The sequence below is a fragment of the Vanellus vanellus genome, assembly GCF_965231255.1.
Source record: "Vanellus vanellus genome assembly, chromosome: 6".
In the NCBI taxonomy this organism is placed as follows: Eukaryota; Metazoa; Chordata; class Aves; order Charadriiformes; family Charadriidae; genus Vanellus; species Vanellus vanellus.
In genome coordinates, this window is record NC_138911.1 from 41,217,649 (window position 1) to 41,238,143 (window position 20,495).

At 38.6% G+C, this 20,495-nt stretch overlaps 1 protein-coding gene across 1 annotated transcript in view; it reads left to right on the plus strand.

Annotated features, from left to right (window-relative positions):
* Window positions 1–2,252: 2,252 nt before the first annotated feature.
* Window positions 2,253–20,495, plus strand: part of SCFD1 (sec1 family domain containing 1) — a 56,163-nt gene continuing 37,920 nt past the window's right edge. Inside the window, exons 1-10 of the mRNA XM_082485585.1 lie at window positions 2,253–2,295; window positions 6,737–6,807; window positions 7,711–7,799; window positions 8,743–8,833; window positions 9,643–9,765; window positions 10,971–11,058; window positions 15,238–15,327; window positions 16,468–16,523; window positions 17,492–17,577; window positions 19,382–19,481. Coding sequence (XP_082341711.1) covers window positions 2,265–2,295; window positions 6,737–6,807; window positions 7,711–7,799; window positions 8,743–8,833; window positions 9,643–9,765; window positions 10,971–11,058; window positions 15,238–15,327; window positions 16,468–16,523; window positions 17,492–17,577; window positions 19,382–19,481 — 825 coding nt within the window. The 5' untranslated portion in view covers window positions 2,253–2,264. The remainder of the gene's footprint in view (window positions 2,296–6,736; window positions 6,808–7,710; window positions 7,800–8,742; window positions 8,834–9,642; window positions 9,766–10,970; window positions 11,059–15,237; window positions 15,328–16,467; window positions 16,524–17,491; window positions 17,578–19,381; window positions 19,482–20,495) is intronic.

Sequence of the window (20,495 nt, forward strand, 5' to 3'; positions counted from 1 at the left end):
GCATTTTAAAACCTTCAGTGGAGAAAGTAATAATATGGTAATGTGAATATAAGGCTTCAAAAAGTATCTGGGACAGAAATAGGGTTCACGCCTTTTATTGCTTAATAGTTTTGAATTCAGCAGTTGGTAGGTTTTATATAAATGTACAACTAACCTATTTATCAGCTTTAAGAGAAATCTTAAGTTAACTTTAAAACTCTCTGCTATACAATGCTATATCAAAACATGAAATTTGTAAAATCCTCTGGTCGCTAATACTGCTTGGAAAGATTTTTCTTACACGGGACTTGTTCCCATTTTCTAATAACGATGTACACATTCAGGACAAGTTATTTTTCCGTTCTTGTTGGTTTGATCAGCTCTATCTAGGCATTCTAATATAATCCTTGATATACTCAAGTTGTATTCCCAAATGCTACTATGGAGTAGCTACTCCCTCTCCACTACTCATTTTTGGCATTTATATAGACCAATCCTAAATTTACTCTTAACTGTTCATTGAAATTCCATTGAATAAGCAGACTTCCAGTCCATCAAAACACGGAAAGGTCTCTTTTGTTTGTAAACTGTAAGAACAATTTCTGTAACTATAATGACCACCAGGCTTTTAATTAAATTGCTACAGCAGGTCCTGAAGTGCAATGTTACCAGGTAGTTTTCATTTTACATAAGCTTTAACCTGCACCACACCTGGAAATTAGGGAAATTGCTTACTTTCTGTGTTTCTGCAACACAAGGAGAATAATTGCATATGCATTAGCTGTTGTGTATTAAATATATTTTTATAGAAGTTACAACTTTTATAAGATTTATGAGGGCCACAAGAGAACTATTGCAGTCCTGTCTGACTTTTTGGCCCTGCAGTTTCTGCATCAAACCTTAAGTTTCCATCTGGAATTAGCATATCAAATAAGCTATTTATTTTTCTAAAGTGATCACTTTCTAGGTAACAATAATAGATTAGTATTAGTGCTTATAGTGTGGTCTCCTTGATAAAGCATATATATTTAAAAAAAAAAAAAGGGCACAAAAAACCCCACAACCTCAAGTATTTCAGATCTATGTCTGAAAACCCAAGGGATAAGAAATTTCTGTGACTTGCTTTCACCCATGCAAAGGATGCTTACTAGAAAAAGCTGTTAGCATTCTTAACTGGTTTATGAATGAAATATAGTCAAAAAGGAGAAGATACTGATATCAGTTTGTATTTATGGTCTAAATAATCTTGTTCTGCAGCTTTTACTTCATTAAGCTCTTCAGTTTTAGGATTGGAAGACTTGAGGATTTTTGAGAGGTATATTCAAAATGTAGAGTGGAGTATTGGTTCTTAATTCATACTGATATTCTACACGTGCATTTTGAAAATGGTATGAAGAAATTCTCATTCAAACAGAAGGAAATGCAACACTGGAGGCTACAAAATACGCTTTTAAAGTTTATCTTGATTCTGTATTATAGGGTAAAGCATTTTACTTTTTTACTGAAGGGAATTGCTAGTTGAATAAAAGAAAATGAAAAAGCTTGTTACATTTCAAATCATATGTATACAGAGTATCATTGTCAAAATATTAGTTTGTAAAAAAACCAATGCAACCCTGTCCTTTTTCTATGGCATAAACAAGGTTCTTTTAAAACTTTTTTTTAAGTAGAATATTACCCAAGAAAGTGTAATTTTGTAAATGCTTTTAGTTCTAACTTGAACTGCGGGATCAGTGCCTGAAATTTTCCATCTTCAGGCAACATTATACTTGACGGGTGTAACATCAGCACTGACATAATCGCTGACTCTGGGAAATAACAGTTATGTATATGCTCGAAGTGTGATAAAGGGTTAAATATCTGCTGGAATAAACGCGTAACATTCTTCAGCGTTTTTATTTTGGTGATTTAATGTGTTTTACCTCTAGAAGCAAAGGCACAAATTTTCCACCGTAAGATAACGTTTCTTCATTCGGGCTCCAGAGGGGGGGTGGGTGGTTGGAGGGCACCGCCTCTCCCCCCCCCCCGCGCCGGGGCCCGGAGGGCGCAGAGCTGTGCCGCAGCTACCGCCAGGGGAGGGGGTCGGGGCCGGCCGCCCCCGCCTGGACGCACCGGGCGGTGGAGCCCCGCAGCTGGCGCTGCCCAGGGGAGGGGCGACCGAGGCGGGGGGGCGTCCGAGACCCGCCTCCCGCCGCCGTACGGGCCGCCACGTCGGCCGGCGGCTGCGTACGCGGCGGTGGGCGTGGCGGGGCGCCGCGCCGCGGCCGGGCTGGCGGGGCAGGAAAATGGCGGCCGGTATCCGGGAGAAGCAGACAGGTAAGCGTCTTCCCGCCGGCGGCGTGGCGCGGCGGCTGCCCTTCCCGGAGCTGTGGGGAGGGAGGGTGGGCCTCACGCTGCGGCCGGGGGCTCCTGCCTGCATCCCTCCCTGCCGCCCGCACGCCCGCCCTTCCTTCGGCGGGACCCCGGGGCGGGACGGGGGCGTCTCCTCGCCTCCGCCGGGGGATTCGCGCCCTCTCTCCCGGCTCGGGTCGCCCGGCAACGGGACGGCGGCCTTCTCCCTCCTCGCACCGCGGCGGCCGCTGGGATGCCGCTCGATTGCCTCTGCAGCAGCGGGCCCGGGGCAGCGGGGCTCCCGAGGCCTCTGGCCGCAGCTCTTGCCGAGGGGGCCCGGCCCCGCCGTGGTCCCGGGCTCCGGGACGCGGTCGCAGGTGCCGCCGTGGTGTGGAAATGGCCCCCCGGGGAGGGGCTGGCGCGGGCCCGGGAGGTGAGCGGTGCCCATCTGCCGTGGCCGTAGGGAGCGGGGTCATACTCTCCCTCCGTTTCAGCTTCCTTTCGGCCCATGGGTCAACTGAAAATATAGTTTAATGCCGCAAAAATAAAGCTTCTGTTGTGATGCTCCTGTTAGGACGCTGCAGGGGCCTCAGGGTGTGTAGGGACCCTCAAGAAACTGAGGATACGAGATTAACAGCTGCAGCTAATTATGCAGGAGCTCTTCTGCAGGTGAAGGGTTGGTTATTCAGCCCCTCCTTACATGTTACTGCAAGTTCATTATTGAGGTGCTCTTCTCTGTCTTGAGGCTGCTGTGTGGAGCCTTGAGCCACCTATTTGAACAGACTCCTCAAGCATAGAGCATGGCGACTCCATAGCCCTCCGCTTCCCTTTCCCACTGAAGTTCTGGTCAGTAGTTTGAGCTGTAATCTTGTCACCTTCTCCTTGACAACTGCAGTATCTTTCTGGTGGTACAGAGGATTCAGGTGCATTTGTTTAACGTGAGATGTCTAAAATAATCTGCCTAAAAATCTCAGTCTGAGTTCCTGTGTGGACCTTAAATATTTACTTCTATTCTCAGTCTTCTTTTTGTCCCAGAAGTCTACTGTCCGTAATGTTGTTCCTGTGGCCATCTACCATTAATAGTTCTATTTGGTGTTCCTTTGCAATCCTTTACTTTTCTTCTCTTTACTGCCTTTCTGATAAAGGCCACTGTCTTTGCGCCCTAATTCCATAGAGCTTTATTCTTTTCTGTTGTGTTTCACCATGTTACTTGATTATTTCAGTCAACCTTTACCACTGAATCGATGTTGTCTTCTATTGAGGAGGTCATTTGCAAGGAAGTAGATCGAACAACTAAAAGATACTCAGAAAAGGCAAAGATTTATTATCATTTGGTGTTTGTATTACCACGTATGTGCACCGTCTGTTGTGACCTTTATCCTGGTTCATAACCAGTCAAAGCATATAATTGTGCAAGCACAGTAAAAGCCCGATCCTTGCCCCAGAGAGTATGCAGCCTAAATGTAAGTGAAATGGCAACATAAATACAAAAAAGAAACACAGAGACTTGCTGAATGTTTGTCATGATTGTCACAGCACATTACTAGTTTGATTGCTGTCTTCCTTAGTAGAGAGCAAGCTTATGCCAAGTTTCAGTTTAAATGGTAAACTCCACAAGGCAGCTGCTTCACATCCAGTAGTACCAAAATACATAACCAGGCAGCTTCATACAGAATTGCTCATATGGCTGAACTATATGGAAGTTGTCACTGGCAGTAAGAGAGCGAAGGCTCCAGGAGCAGTCTGTAATCAGCTTTAAAGATTGTTCCCTGGTGTTCAAAAAAAAAAATAAAAGAGCAAACAAACAAACAAAAAAAACCCCCAAAGTATTAAGCAAGTGGAAGGCTGGATTCCAGGGAGACCCAGCGCTTATTGTAGCTTGCTTCTTCCCATGGTCAAGTTTCACTGCTGGTAATGTGGTTTGAAAAAGCAGTACAAAGGAGGAAGAGGAGGCAGGGACAGACTGCCAAGGAGGACTTTAGAAACATTGCATGGATGGATGGTGTTCGGAATGCCAAAGTTCAACTGGAGTTGAGACTTGAAGCAGATGTCAAGAGCAACGAGAGAAGCTTCTGCTGTGACACTAGTACTGAAAACATGACTGAGGAAAAATTGTTGGATCGTTGCTAAATAGAGCCAGTATTTAGTGGTGGTGGACACAGGTAAAGCTGAGGTACCCAATGCCTTCTTTGCCTCAGTCTTCACCAACAAATTCTCCCAGGCCTTTGTGTCACTTTGGAGTCAATCGTGGAGTGAATCCTCTTGGAAAATATTTCTCATCAAGTGAAGGAGAAGGGAAGCATGGATTTATGTTTGGTAAATCATGCCTGACCAGCCTGATTGCCTTCAGTGGTAAAATGACTGGATTTGTAGGCAACGGGAGAGCAGAGTATGTCATTTACCTTGACTTCAGCAAGGCTTTTGACGTTGTATTCTTGTATCCAAGTTAGGATGTTATGGGCTGAAGGGATGGACAACTCGATAAGTAAAAAAATGGTTGGATGGTCACGCTCAGAGGGGTGTGACTAATCAGACATACTATACCTGGAGGCTGGTAACAGCTGACACAGCGCATGGGTCTGTCCTGTGACCTGTCCTGTTTAAAATCTCTATCAGTGACCTGGAGGAGGTGTCAAAGGGCACTCTCCTTAAGTGTCCAAGTGACAGCAAATTAGGGGAATCGGTTAATGTACTCGAGGGCAGAGCTGCCGCTCAGAGGGACCTAGATGGGCAAGAGGAATGGGCCAACAGGGACCTTACGAAAGTCAACGTTGACAAACTGTAAATTCCTGCACCTGGAAAGGAAGAATCCCTTGCAACGTTCAGGCAACAGTGCAGGGGACTGGCGGACTGGAGAGCAGCTCTGCCGAAAAGGCCCACAAAGGCTCTCAGTGAACAGTGAGCTGAACATCAGCCCACAGCGTGCCCCAGCATAGCAGCATCCTGAGCCATATTCAGGAGCACAGCCAGCAGATCGAGGGGAGTGATTATTCCCCCGCCTACACAGCCCCAGGACACCACGTCTAAATACTGTGTCCGGTTTGTGGCTGCCAGTACAGGAAAAGTGTGTGTCAGTTGAAAGGACTTCAGCAAAGGACTACCAAGACGGTCAGGGACTGGAGCACTCGCCCTGGGAGGTGAGGCTGCAGGACTGGGGCTTGTTCAGCCTGGAGAAAAGGCAGCGTCACGGGGGACCTAACAACAGCTCCCCTGTACCTGTGGGGAGGGCATTGAGAAGATGGAGCCAGGCTCCTTGGGGTGGTGCATGGCAGGAGGGTGAGGAACAACAGGCATAAATTGAAATATTCAAACTGGATATAAGGAAAAACTTTTTCACCGCAAGAACAGTCAGTGCCACAGGTTACGTAGGGTGGTGGCGGCATCTCCATATCTGGAGGTTTTCAAGACTTGGCTGGATAAATCCCTGAGCAGCCTGGCCTGGCCCCACAGCTGACCCTGCTTGAGCAGGAGGTTGCACTGGAGATGTCCTGAGGTCCTTTGCAGCCTGAGCTGTCCTGTGATACTGTAAACCCCAGGGGAACTGCACTGAGTACACTCACAAGCCTCATTCAGCCGAAGAGTTAGAGGTTAACCATTTCTGCTGCTCTCCATTTATGAGCAAAGTGGCATATATGGCCCTGATTTCTGAAGGTTTTTCCTCTTTGCAAAGATTTGCGATGATTTTGTTTATGAGTTTGAAGAGAATAGCCACTGACTTATATTGATGCAAATAGTCATTTACTTCCAGTCAAAGATGAACAGCATATAGTGTATTGTTTAATCAGGTAAATGAGGAAGGGCTTCTTCTTTAATAGATTTATAAGTTAGAGGTAGGTGAAGGAATCTGCATGGTTTCTGTGTTGAATGGGAAGTTAAATGAAAGCTCCTTCCTGTTTCAGAGAGTTTTCCTGCTTCAAATTACGGGTATTTTTGTACCCCTTAGAGCAGCAATCTCTTCCTGTGAGTTCTCAAAATGTTTCAAAATGTGTATTGGTTTTAGTCAGGTGAAAAGGTATTTTTTGGTTTGAAGGGTAGGAAAAGCAGATCGGGAGAATAAAGCAAACTACTTCCTACTGTACAGAATGCATCTTCAGGAAGATTCTGGAATTATTTTTAAGGCAAACTGCGACAGAATATAGCCCATATAAATAAGGAGAGAGATTATTTCATCATGTTTTGGGACTTGCTTCTCTTTCTTTTGCAGTGTCTTCACTGCAAAGTGTCTTCAGCTGCCCATAAATTCTAGCTGATGTATGCCACCTGTCAGTCAAAGCTGCAGAAAAATAATGAAAACGTGGCTCGTTGCATTTGTATTTTATTATGGTTTTCCTCTCAAATGAAACATATCATAAAATCCTGGTAATGTGTTTTATCTCTATTGTTGAAATGTAAAGAGATTAAAGCATTATTCTGCTTTATTTTCTAGTGGCTTTGAAACGTATGCTGAACTTCAATGTTCCTCCTGTTAAAAACAGCACAGGAGAACCAGTATGGAAGGTAAGAATTACTTGAACAGGAATAGGGGAATTTTATAGTGTTCAAAAAAGTTCACATTTTCAAATTCTCACTAACTCGAGTATCTTCTCTACGTTCTTAACTTGTATGAAATAATTTTTCCTGTGTTTTATGAATATTAAGAATTGAATGTCAGAATTGCTGAGAAAAATGCATATTTGAGATATTGGCTGCTTGAAGACCCAATGACTGATTCTTTAGGCAATATTTTAAGGAGCAACTGAGGAGCACATTTTTGAACTATAATTAGGTCTCATTGATACCTATTGGCAGAAACTTACATGATACCTTACAGGTGAACTCACAGGGTCAGAAAGAAGCCCATAGAAAGGGAAGAATATTGATAGCCTTAAATTTAGGACAAGCTGAGCTCAAGGTACCTTTATTAGCTTTAAAAAGTAAGTAATTTGTGTGAAAGTTTTTGCTACTACAAAGCATATATTCTGTCTCTTCATCCATTCTGTTGTCTTTTTTTTTTTTCTTGCTAGTTCCTTTTTTTCCTCTCTGCTTCTCCTTTTATTTCCTCCCAAATGCAGTTAGAGAAACTCTGCACTTAGAATAACAAATTTCTGACAGCAGATTCCTGTTTGACTGACAGTTTTCAGGAGATGGAAGTGATGAATTTATTTCCCTTTATCATTGAGTTTCTTTTTGTTCTTTTTTTTTTCTGTATGAGCAAGCACAAATGAAAGTTCCTGACGAATTAATTATGTGTTATAAATTGGTAAATGTTTATGACTTTTCAGATTAGGACAGTAGTTCCTTAAACCTGAATTCCTGTATTCTGTATCCTGTATTCTACTGTATCCTGTATTCTACTGTATCCTGTATTCTACTGTATCCACTTTTTACACCACTTCGTAAAAAGATGTGTATCTGTTTCAGGTTCTCATTTATGACAGATTTGGCCAAGATATAATCTCACCTTTGCTGTCAGTGAAAGAGCTGAGAGATATGGGGATCACTTTGCATCTGTAAGTAAAAAAAATCAGGATTTCATGTTTTTTGCTAAAAAGAACTTTATTAAATAAAGATTATATCCTGACTTGTTTCTAAAATCAGGTGGTATTTAGAATCAGGGGGTGGAAAGGTCATTCCAAACACTGTTCAGTAGGATTTCTTCCTAAGTAGAAGAGGCCCCTGCTCTAAAATAAGAATTATCCAATAGGTGTTTTGGGGAATCTGTCTGTACAATTCCCTCTTTATTCATATATCTTAAAATTATTTTGGCATAAGCTGTTTAATGGGACTGTGCATATTCTCTGGTTGTCTTTTGGCACATAGATTTTAATTGCCTCTTGTCAAAGATATGGAATCTTTAAGTACTATTTTAAGAGATTTCCCATTTCTCTTTCTCCAAATTACGTTTATTTACTTCAGTGTCATTCTTTAGCTGTGGTAATAGTCATGGAGGATCTTTGAAGATACAGTTATTTCTTTCAGAAGTTTATTAACTTTTACCAAGTGAAGGCTAGAAGTGGAAACACAGTATAACATGTTGACATATCAGCAAAAATGTGAGAGAAACGTGTAACTTGCAGGAAAGGCAAGTTTAATAGCATGAGATATGCAGGTTTTTTGTTACCATGTCAACAATTAATTGTTACATGAACCTTGCGGATGCAGTATTTTACCTTCCTCTAAATGGATTAATCTGCTTTTGAAGATTTGCAAAGCCTTTTCTCAAGCTTTGAATAAACTTTGGAGACCTCTATTAATATATTTAGCCAAAAAATTATACAAATAAGATTTTGGTATTTTTTCATGGTTTGATCTCGCTAAATATAGGGAAATTGTAAATTCCTAAATTGTAGGAAATTAAATGTGTCTGTATAAATAAACAATTTCTTTACCTTTTGTAAATTTTAAACACATCATGGGACGACACACTAGAGATGTATTTTTTCTGCCTTGCAGGCTTTTGCATTCAGATCGAGATGCTATTCCGGATGTTCCAGCTGTTTACTTTGTAATGCCAACAGAAGAAAATATTGACAGAATGTGCCAGGTAACTTCCGTGCTTAATGTTTCAAATGAGTGGGCGCAACAGAGGTAGAGTGCGTGAAATAATCCTGCACTCACTGGAGTGTCACCGTTATATATCTAGTTCTTGTGTGTGTCTGAACACCTTTGCTTGCATTTTTTATATATTAGCACATATTTGTCATAAAAATATTACTCAAAATTTTTACATTAAAAACTTCCATTTCCCAGAAAACAGAAGGGTAAATATGTCTTCTCTGTTTCGGAGAGAGAGTTTGGGGAGTGAAAAGACAAAAGGCAGGGGGCACAAATCAAAATATTGGCAATTCCATTTAAACATAAGAAAAAGCTACTTTAATGAGGGTGGCTGAATGCTGGAACAGATTGCCTGGAGAGTTTGTGGAGTCTCCTTCCGTGGAGATGTTCAAAACTCAGCTGGACACAATCCTGAGCCACCTGCTCTATTTGACTCTGCTTTGAGCAGGGGTTTGGAGTAGGCTAACCTCAGTTTTTCACGTTCTCTGGGTGGAATTGATCTTCACCGAAGGAAGAAGAGCAAAGGGTACTTTTGGTCAGTGGTAAGGTGTGAACTAGTAGTTGCTATCTGATAGCTTAAATTTAATCTCTTGGTTTTTGCAGTTCTGTGTTAGGTTAGTTATATCTAGTTATGTAGTCAAAACACTGTGTGCAGGGCTATATGAACAGAGAGCTAAGCACTTCCCAAAATTTAGTTTGACTGGATAATTGGGACATCACATAGTAAAAGTGAGAATGTTTTTTTAAAATATATTAGTACTTATTCAGGAAAAATGTTGTAATTTTCCTGCCTTTTAGGATCTCCGAAACCAACTTTATGAATCTTATTATTTAAACTTTATTTCTGCCATTTCAAGAAGTAAACTGGAAGATATTGCAAATGCTGCCATAGGTGCTAATGCAGTAACTCAAGTGGCTAAGGTAAGAAAATCCCCCTGTCTCTAGCATTAAGATACTACCGTTGCAGGTGTTACTGCATTCTTACATGGCTACTTCAGTGCCATACACAACTTTTCTGACTGAATAGTGAAGAAAACAAATGTTTAGCTAGATTCTGTATTGGGCATAGATTTACTATGGGGGGGAAAGGGAATCTACAGTCATCTCAGCAACTTAGTACTGTGCTTCAGCTTAGTCAAAAGTCCAAGTGCTGCAAGACCTTTGTGCTCAATGATAAGAGGGGAAATATAGTGGTTTCAGGGTATGCCAAATCTCATCAGCTCAATGAGTACATCCAGTATATATATATAATGGGGTGAGGGTTTTAGCTCCTAAATACATGAAAAGTGCAGTATGAGCGCAGTTGTCATTGTAAATAGGCAGTATACTGTAGAGGTGGATGTTTCATACATACACACTGTTATTCGGTACACTCCTATGCCTTTATGATTTAAAGGCAGCTATCAGGTATGTACCTTCTTATTTTTGTTGAATGTCTGTACCAAAACCTGCAAATTATTAACTAATTATTTTCGTATATACTTAAATATATTCACTTTTCCTGACTCCTGTTAGGGAGTACTACTGGCATGAGAGAAAGAAACTGTTGCGAAATTAAATGAAAACTACTAGTATTGTTTAAGCCTTAGGTCTTCAGCAGGAGTAAATTAGTGCAGCACTGTGAACTAACTTTCTTAAATCTATTTTTCTGTTGTGATGTCCCATTAACAGTTTAAGCTATAGAGCGCTTTAATTTTTTTCCTGAATGCACAGGTATGTTACAAAAAAATCAGAGTTTGTGAGCTATAATCTCTCATTGTGTAGATACTGCCCTCTTTCCTCTCTCCTGCCTGAGAGCTCAGCATTGTTTATGTTGTAGTCCCTCATATTAATAGAAAATAAACCTACAATACTATAATGTCCTCCATATGTGTTTTTTTCAGTGATGATTGGCTACTAAAAATTTGTCCACAGAAGTACCTGCAGGTGGACTGTTTTCTTTTAGCACTTTTCATGTTTTGTGTTATCACTCAATCACAGGCTTTTTAATTCATACATTATATCTTACATTTTTTTCTTTTAATTGGTAGTTCTGTAAGAGGTTCAAAAAGAAGTAACAATAAATTACAGGTAGGGGTTTTTTATGCTTCACTCGACTGTTCTAACCATTATTCCTTGATTTCTAGGTGTTTGATCAATATCTTAATTTTATTACTTTAGAAGATGACATGTTTGTATTGTGTAACCAAAACAAAGAACTTGTTTCGTATCGTGGTAAGTAAAATTTGTATAAAAATCATACTGGAATGTCTAAAGTTGAAATTTACTTTTGAAGTTATAACTAATACCAAACAATGGTTTTATTTTGCTTTGATCTGCTTGGAATTCAGGGTAATCTGTTAGATGTGTAGTTTAAAGTCATGAAGGAAGCAGTTCTTAGATATTAACTTCATCATCTTTACTACACAGCTATTGTAATATTGAAAAATAAATATGTGGTTTTAAGTAACAGGTTTAGTAAATTAAAAATTTATGGATAGTAGGTCTTTTTATACATGGAATAATGAGCAACCTGGTCTAGCGGGATGTGTCCCTGCCCACGGCAAGGAGGTTGGAACTAGATGATCTTTAAGGTCCCTTCCAAACCAAACCATTCTATGATTCTATTTAATGTAGGGAAAAATTCATATTGTTTGCACATGTAGATAGACACTGTGCGTGACTGCAGCGTTCAGGCACCACTATTTAGTCCTAACACCTTCTGCAGTTTTTAAGGAATTAAGTATTTTGTTTCTGTGTGAGTGGTCAGTTGGAAAGTTACTGTAAGGACTGCAAAGCAAGAAACTGCTAGAGTTTCTTGCGTCTTCTGGACAGTGACCAGTTGGTACCTGCTTTTCATATTAAAGATGTGAAAACGTGGGGGTGTGCAAGGAGAGATGGTTAGGATCAGGGGCTGGAGTAGCGCAGGAAAGAATCTGTTAAAAGGCATTCTAGAAAATAAGAAATGCTGATTGCTTCTGCAAGCATGTGAGCAAAGCATGTCAGATCTTCAAAGTCTGAGTTACAAGTGAAGTTGGTCTCATGGAACTCTTATTTTTCTTTTCGTGGGACTTCTGTTGGACCTTTTTTGCTACCTACCAGCAAAACCAAGTGGCTGCCTTCAGTCACAGCTGGGGTGTTACAGCAGGTCAAGTCAACATACGTACTAGTTGTCATAATTATCCACATGGTTTTCTCCCTCTTTTGATCTGATTTTTGTGCTCCCCTGACCCATTCAATATGCTAATCAATAGAGAACTATCACTCTGCCTCTCCTGCCCCTCTTACTCAAATGGCTAGCTATTACAGGGTGGGTTGTCTTGCTGTCCCTGCTGTAGTTTTCCTCATCTTCTCTTCCTTTTACGTCAGAATCAGTAATTTTGGAGCTGCAGAGTGTTTGTTCAGTTTACTTATTCCATAGAAAATACCAGCTCATTTGTGTGATCTGCAAATCCAATGCAAGGGAAGAAGTGTGTAAGTCAGAGGCAAGATAGCCCTTTTTTTAGCAGAAGCTACTCAGTACTTTAGTGTAGTCACAGTGTCTACACACAGTGTCACACAGTTAATTCCTGATTTATTTGGATGCACTGAGTACTGACTAGTGACCAGGTAGAGATGAGAAGTCTCCGTATGTCTAACATTTAGCAGTGAGATTTTTCTCTTCTCTTGCCCAATTTCCAAAGCCCAAACCTTTCTTTAAAACTGAATCCATAATACTGAGTTCCGTCTCACAATGGGGATTGATTCCACTGTCAGAATGAAGGGTATTTTTGTTTGAAAAGCAGACTTTTATTTTTTTACTAAAACCGGCTGTTAAAGAGTTTTAGTAATAATTGTTTTGTGGTATGTATGTAAACATACTTGACCAGCTCTCATAAGATTCCTGCTAGCTAACAAGGAATTTGAATTAAAATGACTGAAAATGTTTTGCACCCATCGGTTTCTATGTGGTCTGTTTTCCTCTCTTGGGCCGCTGAAATTTGCCACACAAAATGTGGTTTCACAGTATGTTTAACCCAACGTAGAAGCAGGCTGTTTCCAAAAGTTGATGGAACAGAAATCTAATCTCCCATAGAGAGTGCTTACTTTTCCATTAGAGCAGTGAGGCAATCCATCTTGCTGTGTGAGTTCTAGCTCTGACACAGGGAGGCAGTAGGGGTGCAAGGGCGAAGAAGATGTGGTCTTTTTTGCCTTTGGAGAATAACCCTAGCAGGAAACTGCCAGTTTGTGTATAGTTTCGTACTCTACATAAGCCAATGTAAGTCTGACGGTGATGAAAGATGGCTGCTGTTCTTGCATCAGCGCTGCCACGTGTGGCCACGCGTGTAGCTGAATGGGTGAACTAAGAACCAGTATAACAAAAAAGGTTAATTTTCAGTTTCCTGATTTCCTAGCTGTATGACTGCATTTACAGAGAGGTAATGTCAGGACAAATAAGCATGATAACATTCTTCAATTATGTAAAAGGCTTTCACAGACAGAAAGGAGATAACGCATTCTCTCTGTCCATGTAGTAATGGACAGGAAGTGATGAGCTTAAATTGCAACAAGAAAGTTTCTGGTCTGATCTTAGGAGCACTTTCTAACATTAAAGATGGTGAAATATTAGAATAGATTGCCTATAAACATCATGGCATTTTCATGACTAAGAGGCTCTGGGAATTGGTTTAGATGGAGAAATACATAGCTTTAACTCATCTTTGGGCAAGAGGACTGACTAGATAATCCCTCAGGCTCCCTCTGTTTCTGTTTATGACTGTAGAAGGAAGAGTAAATGGGTAATATTGGTATAAAGTCAATGTTCCTGGCATCCTGTTTGATGCTATTTGAATGCTTCTTTATCAAATTTGGATCAATTTTGTAAAACAACAAGAAAACGTAGGAGACCTAAGTTTACTTTTCTGTAATAGGTGCATCCCCAAAAAGCATGTTACAGTGGAGAGAGGGGAATATATAGAAAACATAATAGAACATTTTACTGAAAGATTATTAATGGAGTTTCTCAAAGGTTGACCTAAGGAGCAGTAATATTGAATATTTGTGTTGACTGCTATGGTACAAAGAAAAAAAGGAATGTGCTCATAAAATGTGCATGTTACACAAAATTAGAAGGCACTGACAGTGTGCAGATTACTGGAAAATCATAAATGAGTACCTTAAACATAATAATAGGGAGGGAATTAAATATTAAAATTGAGAAAGGCAAGGGAGTAAAAATAAGATTATTCCCCCCTTGTAAACTGGGAGACCATTAGTTGGAGATAACTACAGAATGATAGCCCCAGTTAATTTCAAAGCTTTGTCATTACAGAAAAATAGATACTGTGAACAGTCTGCCTTTCTTGGTGCTGATATTTCAGTAACTGGAACTCGGAATAAAAAAAACTCTGAGGGGCACTTCTATTGCTGCTGCCAGCCTAGCAGTATAGTGAAGAGTTTGACTCACTAAGTATAGCTGCTGATAGAAATTGCTAATATAATCCATCTCTCTAAAGTTCTTAGAGGACAAAAGATGGCAAAAAAAAAAAAGCATCTTTAAAGTTAGAGGATGATTATGGCTGGCCATGCATAAATTTGGGATGGAAGGCTTATTAATATTCAGAGCTTTGAAGTTCATTTTTGAAGAAAGAGTATAAGACAAGTAATTATGTGAGAAATTTTTAAAGGTAAAATAAAACAAAGGAGGATGGGATTTATGACATGAGTCCTGAGGTAGTGCTTGACTTGAGACCTGTGATAAGATTAGATTTGATGTTTCCTGTTGGCTATTATATTCTTGTCAGTGTTAATTATTTAAGAGAAATGTTGCTATGTGTCTCTTGTTCTGACCTAATTATGTGAGGGAAATCTTTATATCTGTAGTGTGAAATGTTTTAGAACTTGGGAATTATCCCTAACCTAGAGACTAACAGTAAATTAAAAAAAAAAAAAAAAAAAGGAGAAAAGGAATCTCCATTACAAGAGGTAGGATTTAGAATCTTTAACTATAGATAACCTCATACTGTAATTCTCTTTAAATTACACAAGTCGTTCCTGAGGATTTTATATCTGAAAAATGGTTTCCAAGTGGATGACCATTTCTGTTCCATAACATGGTTTTCCAGGTTTTTAATAATGCCATACTAACACAATCAAGAAGTTACAGTATGCATTGTCAGAGATAATTAGAAAAGATTATGTAGTGTTTGAGCTTATACAGTGAGCAATAATTAAGTTCTCCCAATTTTTTTCTCAAAAAAAAAAGGGGGGGGGGAACTAATGGATGTGCTAAGAAGGGCATTTCATGATTTGATCTCTTCTGCAACGAAAGCTGACTATTAACAGCCATTAGGTAAGCAGAGGATCGCTTTTTCATTATTAAAGTGGCATAAACTTCTTCAACCCTATTCTTAACTCTTTTCTACACTGTTTTAGCCATTAACCGACCAGATATAACGGACACAGAAATGGAAACTATTATGGACACTATTGTTGATAGTCTCTTCTGTTTTTTTGTTACACTTGGTAAGTTACCAAATTTCTTGCATAATTTCCATATGTTTTCCTTTTAGAAGAGATCCACATGTAATGAGATACCTAGAAGTTTAGTGATTTCATATAGCAAATTAAAGGCGGAACTAGATCTGTGACAGAAAACTTAATAGTTTGCAGGGTGGGTTAATGATCTTGCTCAAATTATTGCTATACATCACTGCAAAAGAATAAAGGCTGTCCTACATGGGAGTTGGGTCTTAGTCTTCAGTATCAATGGGAGAAGAATACTGAAATGCAAAAGTTTGGAATCACTGTTTTTACAAAATCTGTTTGCAATGAAGATCTGCAGCTCTCAAAAAAAAAAAAAAAAAAAAAAAAAAAAAGCCCTCAGAAAAAGAAGGAAAAAAACCTTGCAAGATCTAACTAAAATTCACTCAAGGAATAGGGAGATATATTAAATATCCTTATTTTATCGTGGGCTTTCTTGATGCTTAGCTCATACATTTTTCATAGTGATGATATTTAATCTAAGCTTTCACTGAAATCAGTCAGTCAGTCTGAGTTAGCATTCTGCCAAGGGGAGCTGGGATCGTGATAGGGCAGTCTGTTCAAGAGACATTCTCTTGGACTTACTGAGTTCTTTCAAGTGTTAGCGTGATACAAATTAAATCTTTTTTACTCAGTCACTTAAACTCTATGGTATGGAAATTTTCATATTTATATTGATAAGTGAGAAACAGTAGCTAAAGATTTTGAAACCTGAAAGCCAATGGAAAATGTGCTTTTGAAAATAACATTGCCTTGCAGTGAGTTGTAACTGATATATTGGGGTAGCAGTAGTGTTATCATACTTATTGTTTTCAAGTTTTAATGCCTCTATATAAGATAGTTTGTCCCTTCCACAGGACATTAGCTATCTTTCTAGTGTACACTATACTTATAAATTCCTGTATGAGGTATTCACTTAACTTTTGTAAAACTTTATTTAATATTTCTATATAGTATTCTTTGTTTCATAGATAAAAACTGCAAGAGAAATGTAATACGTTTGTATTGTACACTTGAAAAATTTCATTTCAGAATGTTACTAAAAATTTGTTTTATGAAAAGTACACTAATTTATAATCCGAAAATTATAGTGCAAGTAGAAGTCAATGTATCTTTTATTAGGAGCTATTCCTATAATCAGATGCTCAAGAGGAACTGCAGCTGAAATGGTGGCAGTGGTAAGAAACTATTTTCTGAACAAGTATCATTGTTTTAAAACTTTCCTGACAGCTTGTTTACTTTTCTCAATACTAGGAAGAGATGTAGTGTCATTGTATCCTTTTCCTTAAGAAGGAAATAAAACTGGAAAGGAGATATACCAGTTTTCCTTTCTGATTTCAGTTCCATGGAACTCGTCTGTAGAAATTGTAATATTATGAAATCAGCTGATGAGAAACTTAAACATGAATAATTATTCCTAATCTAGAGTTTGTCAAGATTTTTTGACAGGCGTTACAATTAAAACCATTAAGCTATATCAACACACTTTAAAAAGTTGCTGTCTGGCCTGGGTTTTTCTGTGTGTCTTAGTAAGAAATATTTATCTATCTTACTGGGAAACCCTGTAAGTAGAACACATTTTTATGATATCAAACTAAACTGATATTGAACTTGATCATCAAGTAGGGATGAAATTACCAAACAGTTAAAAATCTGTACAGCACTGTCTTCATTAGGGGTCACTGTCATTCATTTCTTCCATCTTCCTCACATCTTCCTTTGTTAGTGAAGCTTTACTACTGATTAAACCTAAGCATTCAGTGTAAATGCATTCATGTTGAGGGTAATCTCATTTTTATAAAACGATTAGCGTGGCAGTGTCTTAACAGCCCAATTTGCTGCTTCTGCTGTGGTTCCCTCTTGGTGCGTCCTACTGGTATTTTCTATTCACATGTTTAGGGAGAGGGTGCTGGTTGCTTGGGAGGAGATTAGTGGACCTAAAGGAAAGATCTGTGTAGTCCTGGGTGTAGATACAAATGCTGGAGGGAGAAAATAGAAGAGATTTCTTTCCCTTGTGCAGTGCACCTAGACTTCCTGCAGCCAAGACTACAAAAAACAGCACAATAAATCTTAAAATGTTGATCTTACTAAGAGTTTAGGAAACCACTGGTTTGTTAAAAGCCATTTTGTTTGTTTCCCTCCTCAGAAATTAGATAAGAAGCTCAGAGAGAATCTAAGAGATGCCAGAAACAGTCTTTTTACAGGTGATACACTTGGAGCCAGCCAGTTCAGGTATGGTGTTAGTAGTAACTATGTATTTTTATTTTTCATACTTCAGTTGTCTGAAATATCTCATTAGGATAAGTCACCACTGTACTGAAAACTGTATCTACAAGAATTTGGTTCAGATTCTATATTAAAAGGATTTATATATGCTTAAGGGAGTTTTCCAGTCCTTAGCATAACTGATTTGAAAACTTTTATAGCTAATACATGTGCAGTCCTAGGACAGCGAGACAAAAATTATTTAACAAATGAGGTAATTTTGTTCAACCTCTAAACCCAGCAAGAGCCAAGCTCCTGCAAATACACTTGGTTTACAGGACCATGATACGCAGTTGGATGCCTGAATGTATCTGTTAGCAACCTTTAGTCCATTAAAAAGAAAGAAATACCCATTTTCTCACTTGTGAGCACTGTTATCAGCTGTAGTTATGCCAAAAGCAAATGTTTCTCAGCTGATCCCTATATCTGCCAGAGGAGGACTGCTTAAGGATTACCACTTGGATAATTAGATAGTTAAGGACTGTTAAGTCATGACCATTTGAATCCTCTGAAGGGAAAAAGGAGTGAGAAAAGACATTATGGATGCTTGCCTCTCGTGTATACTGTTGCCCCAGATAGCCCCACAAGATGCCTTAGGAAAGTGTATTACAGGAATTTACACTGTACATGAAAAGATGAGATGTATTGGGAAGACTGTAGCTGAATGAAACAGGTATGATCTCCTAACCAGATAAAAAATAGTCATCATATTTTTATGTCAAATTAAGAGCAGAACTTGGATAAAAGACAGAAAAAAAACATTGAGGGTGGCAAAATTGAATGAGATTGAAAGGTATTAGGAGAGAGAATAGCTGTGAAATATCAGTTCCCTCATTTTCATGGGAACTGAATTGTAACCACTGTTTTTCCTTCAGAGGGTGGCATGTTTTCCTGATAGTATAGCATCGTTACCCTCAGAAAATAAAAAATCAAGGAAAGGGAAACATGGGAACCTTAAACCAGTTAAATGGCTTCAGATCTTTAGTTTGGTTTTCAGAATGAGGTGACTAAGGCTCTTGAGGTTATATAACTGCATTAAAATACTTACTGCAAGGAAATCCAGAGCACGGAATTAACAAGCTTTTACTCTTTTCAAATACACTATAATTTAGCCATCACATTTACTGTAGGGTTAGTGTTTAAGGGAAATGGTTGCAATAATGTTCTGTCAATTCACAGCCTTCCTGTCTTCACTATGAATTTTTCATGTAGCCATAACCCAAGACGCTTACGCATGTTTGCGTTCTTTTTCCACAAAATCGAGTATTGATGTAATTACCACAGTGCATCTCAGAAGTTCATAATATTTTTCTTGATGGACTTCATATACAAGCAAAGAGAAAAATGAAATTAAAAACCATTAAGAGAGAGATTTTATGTTTGAGATTCATAATGGAGATTAAGGTCAAATATTACCCGCTCAAACAGTTGTTTGGAACTCAAATGTGTATTCACATGAAGAGATACTAGTTAGTACCTGAAAGGCTAGTTACTGTTCAGTGTTTTGACTTCTGCTCAATATTTATGCATTGGTAATGTCACTTAGTACAAAATAAAATAAACTTTATATCATTACCAAGGCGGTGATTCATGGAATTTCTGGCAGTGATCAGTTCCAGAGATGCTTTGGGGAAGGCTGGAGGAACTCTGCAGTAGGCAGTTTGGCTTTTAACATGAAATTTGATGTAGAAGGTGGCTGATATCACTCAGGATGGTACTGGGGTGTTCTAAACATGTTTAAAGAAGTACTAATACAGTGTCATCTTTTCAGCTTCCAAAGGCCCCTATTAGTCCTTGTTGACAGAAACATAGATTTAGCAACTCCTCTACATCATACTTGGACATACCAAGCTTTAGTGCATGATGTTCTGGTAAGAATAAATCTGATTTTGTTACCAAAACTATTTTTTCACTCAGTTTGTTATTAAACTTAATACCAGATTATCTCTTAATCCAAAATCTGTTTTGTTTGTTTCATTTGGAAGTTGTTTAGTTAAAAACAACTTGGAAGATTTTCTCTGGATGGTTTATTTAGCAATAATTTCTAAAATGGTTAAAAAGTTAAAATCTTGGTATTATCAAAATCTAGGTAATTCAGCAATCCTAGCTTTTCCTTCAGTAGTTCATGATCTTTTATATTATGTAAACTCCAAACTCCATTAAATGCAGTTAAGTTTTGAAAAATAAATGCTTTTAATGAGTTTTTAAATTGATTTTAGTATGTTTAAATTTCTAAAAATACGTATTTTTGTTTTTCTCCACAAGGTGGTGTAAGTGTATAATATAGGGATACCAAGTGGTGTATGACCCTACTGTGAGGAATCTAAAATAGATTTTTTTTTTAATAATTTTTTGGAAATTCAGGTAGCCTTAAACCACTTTTATTTCCTCAAGTTTATTTTATAAAAGCAGTAGTAGAAATGTACTTGAGTGAAAGTAAATACTATTTACCTAAGATTTATGCATTTTGTTTATAGTTATGGAGTAAATAATAAAAGATAGTATGATTAAGAATAATTACTGTCTGGAAGCTTTTTTTATACTGTAGTCAGTCACGCAAATCATTTCAGTATCTAGCTTTGAGAAATATTTTGGGTTTATTATTGAGACTGTTGGAGGAATACATAAAATATGCACATACGTGTTTATATACAAAGTTGGTTGTGAACTGTATAGTCATACATACAGTGTTGTCCAGAAACTTGCAGTGCTACCATGAAAATACTTTAGCACTAATGGGATGTTTTATGACACTTCTAAGTTCTGTTTTATGTAATCCATTCCTTATGAAAAGTCCCTTCCTCTTAAACTTAAGGGTGCTTTTTACAAATAAACAATTTTTGGCCTGTTTCCTTTAGGAAGGGCATATATGAAAAACACATGGT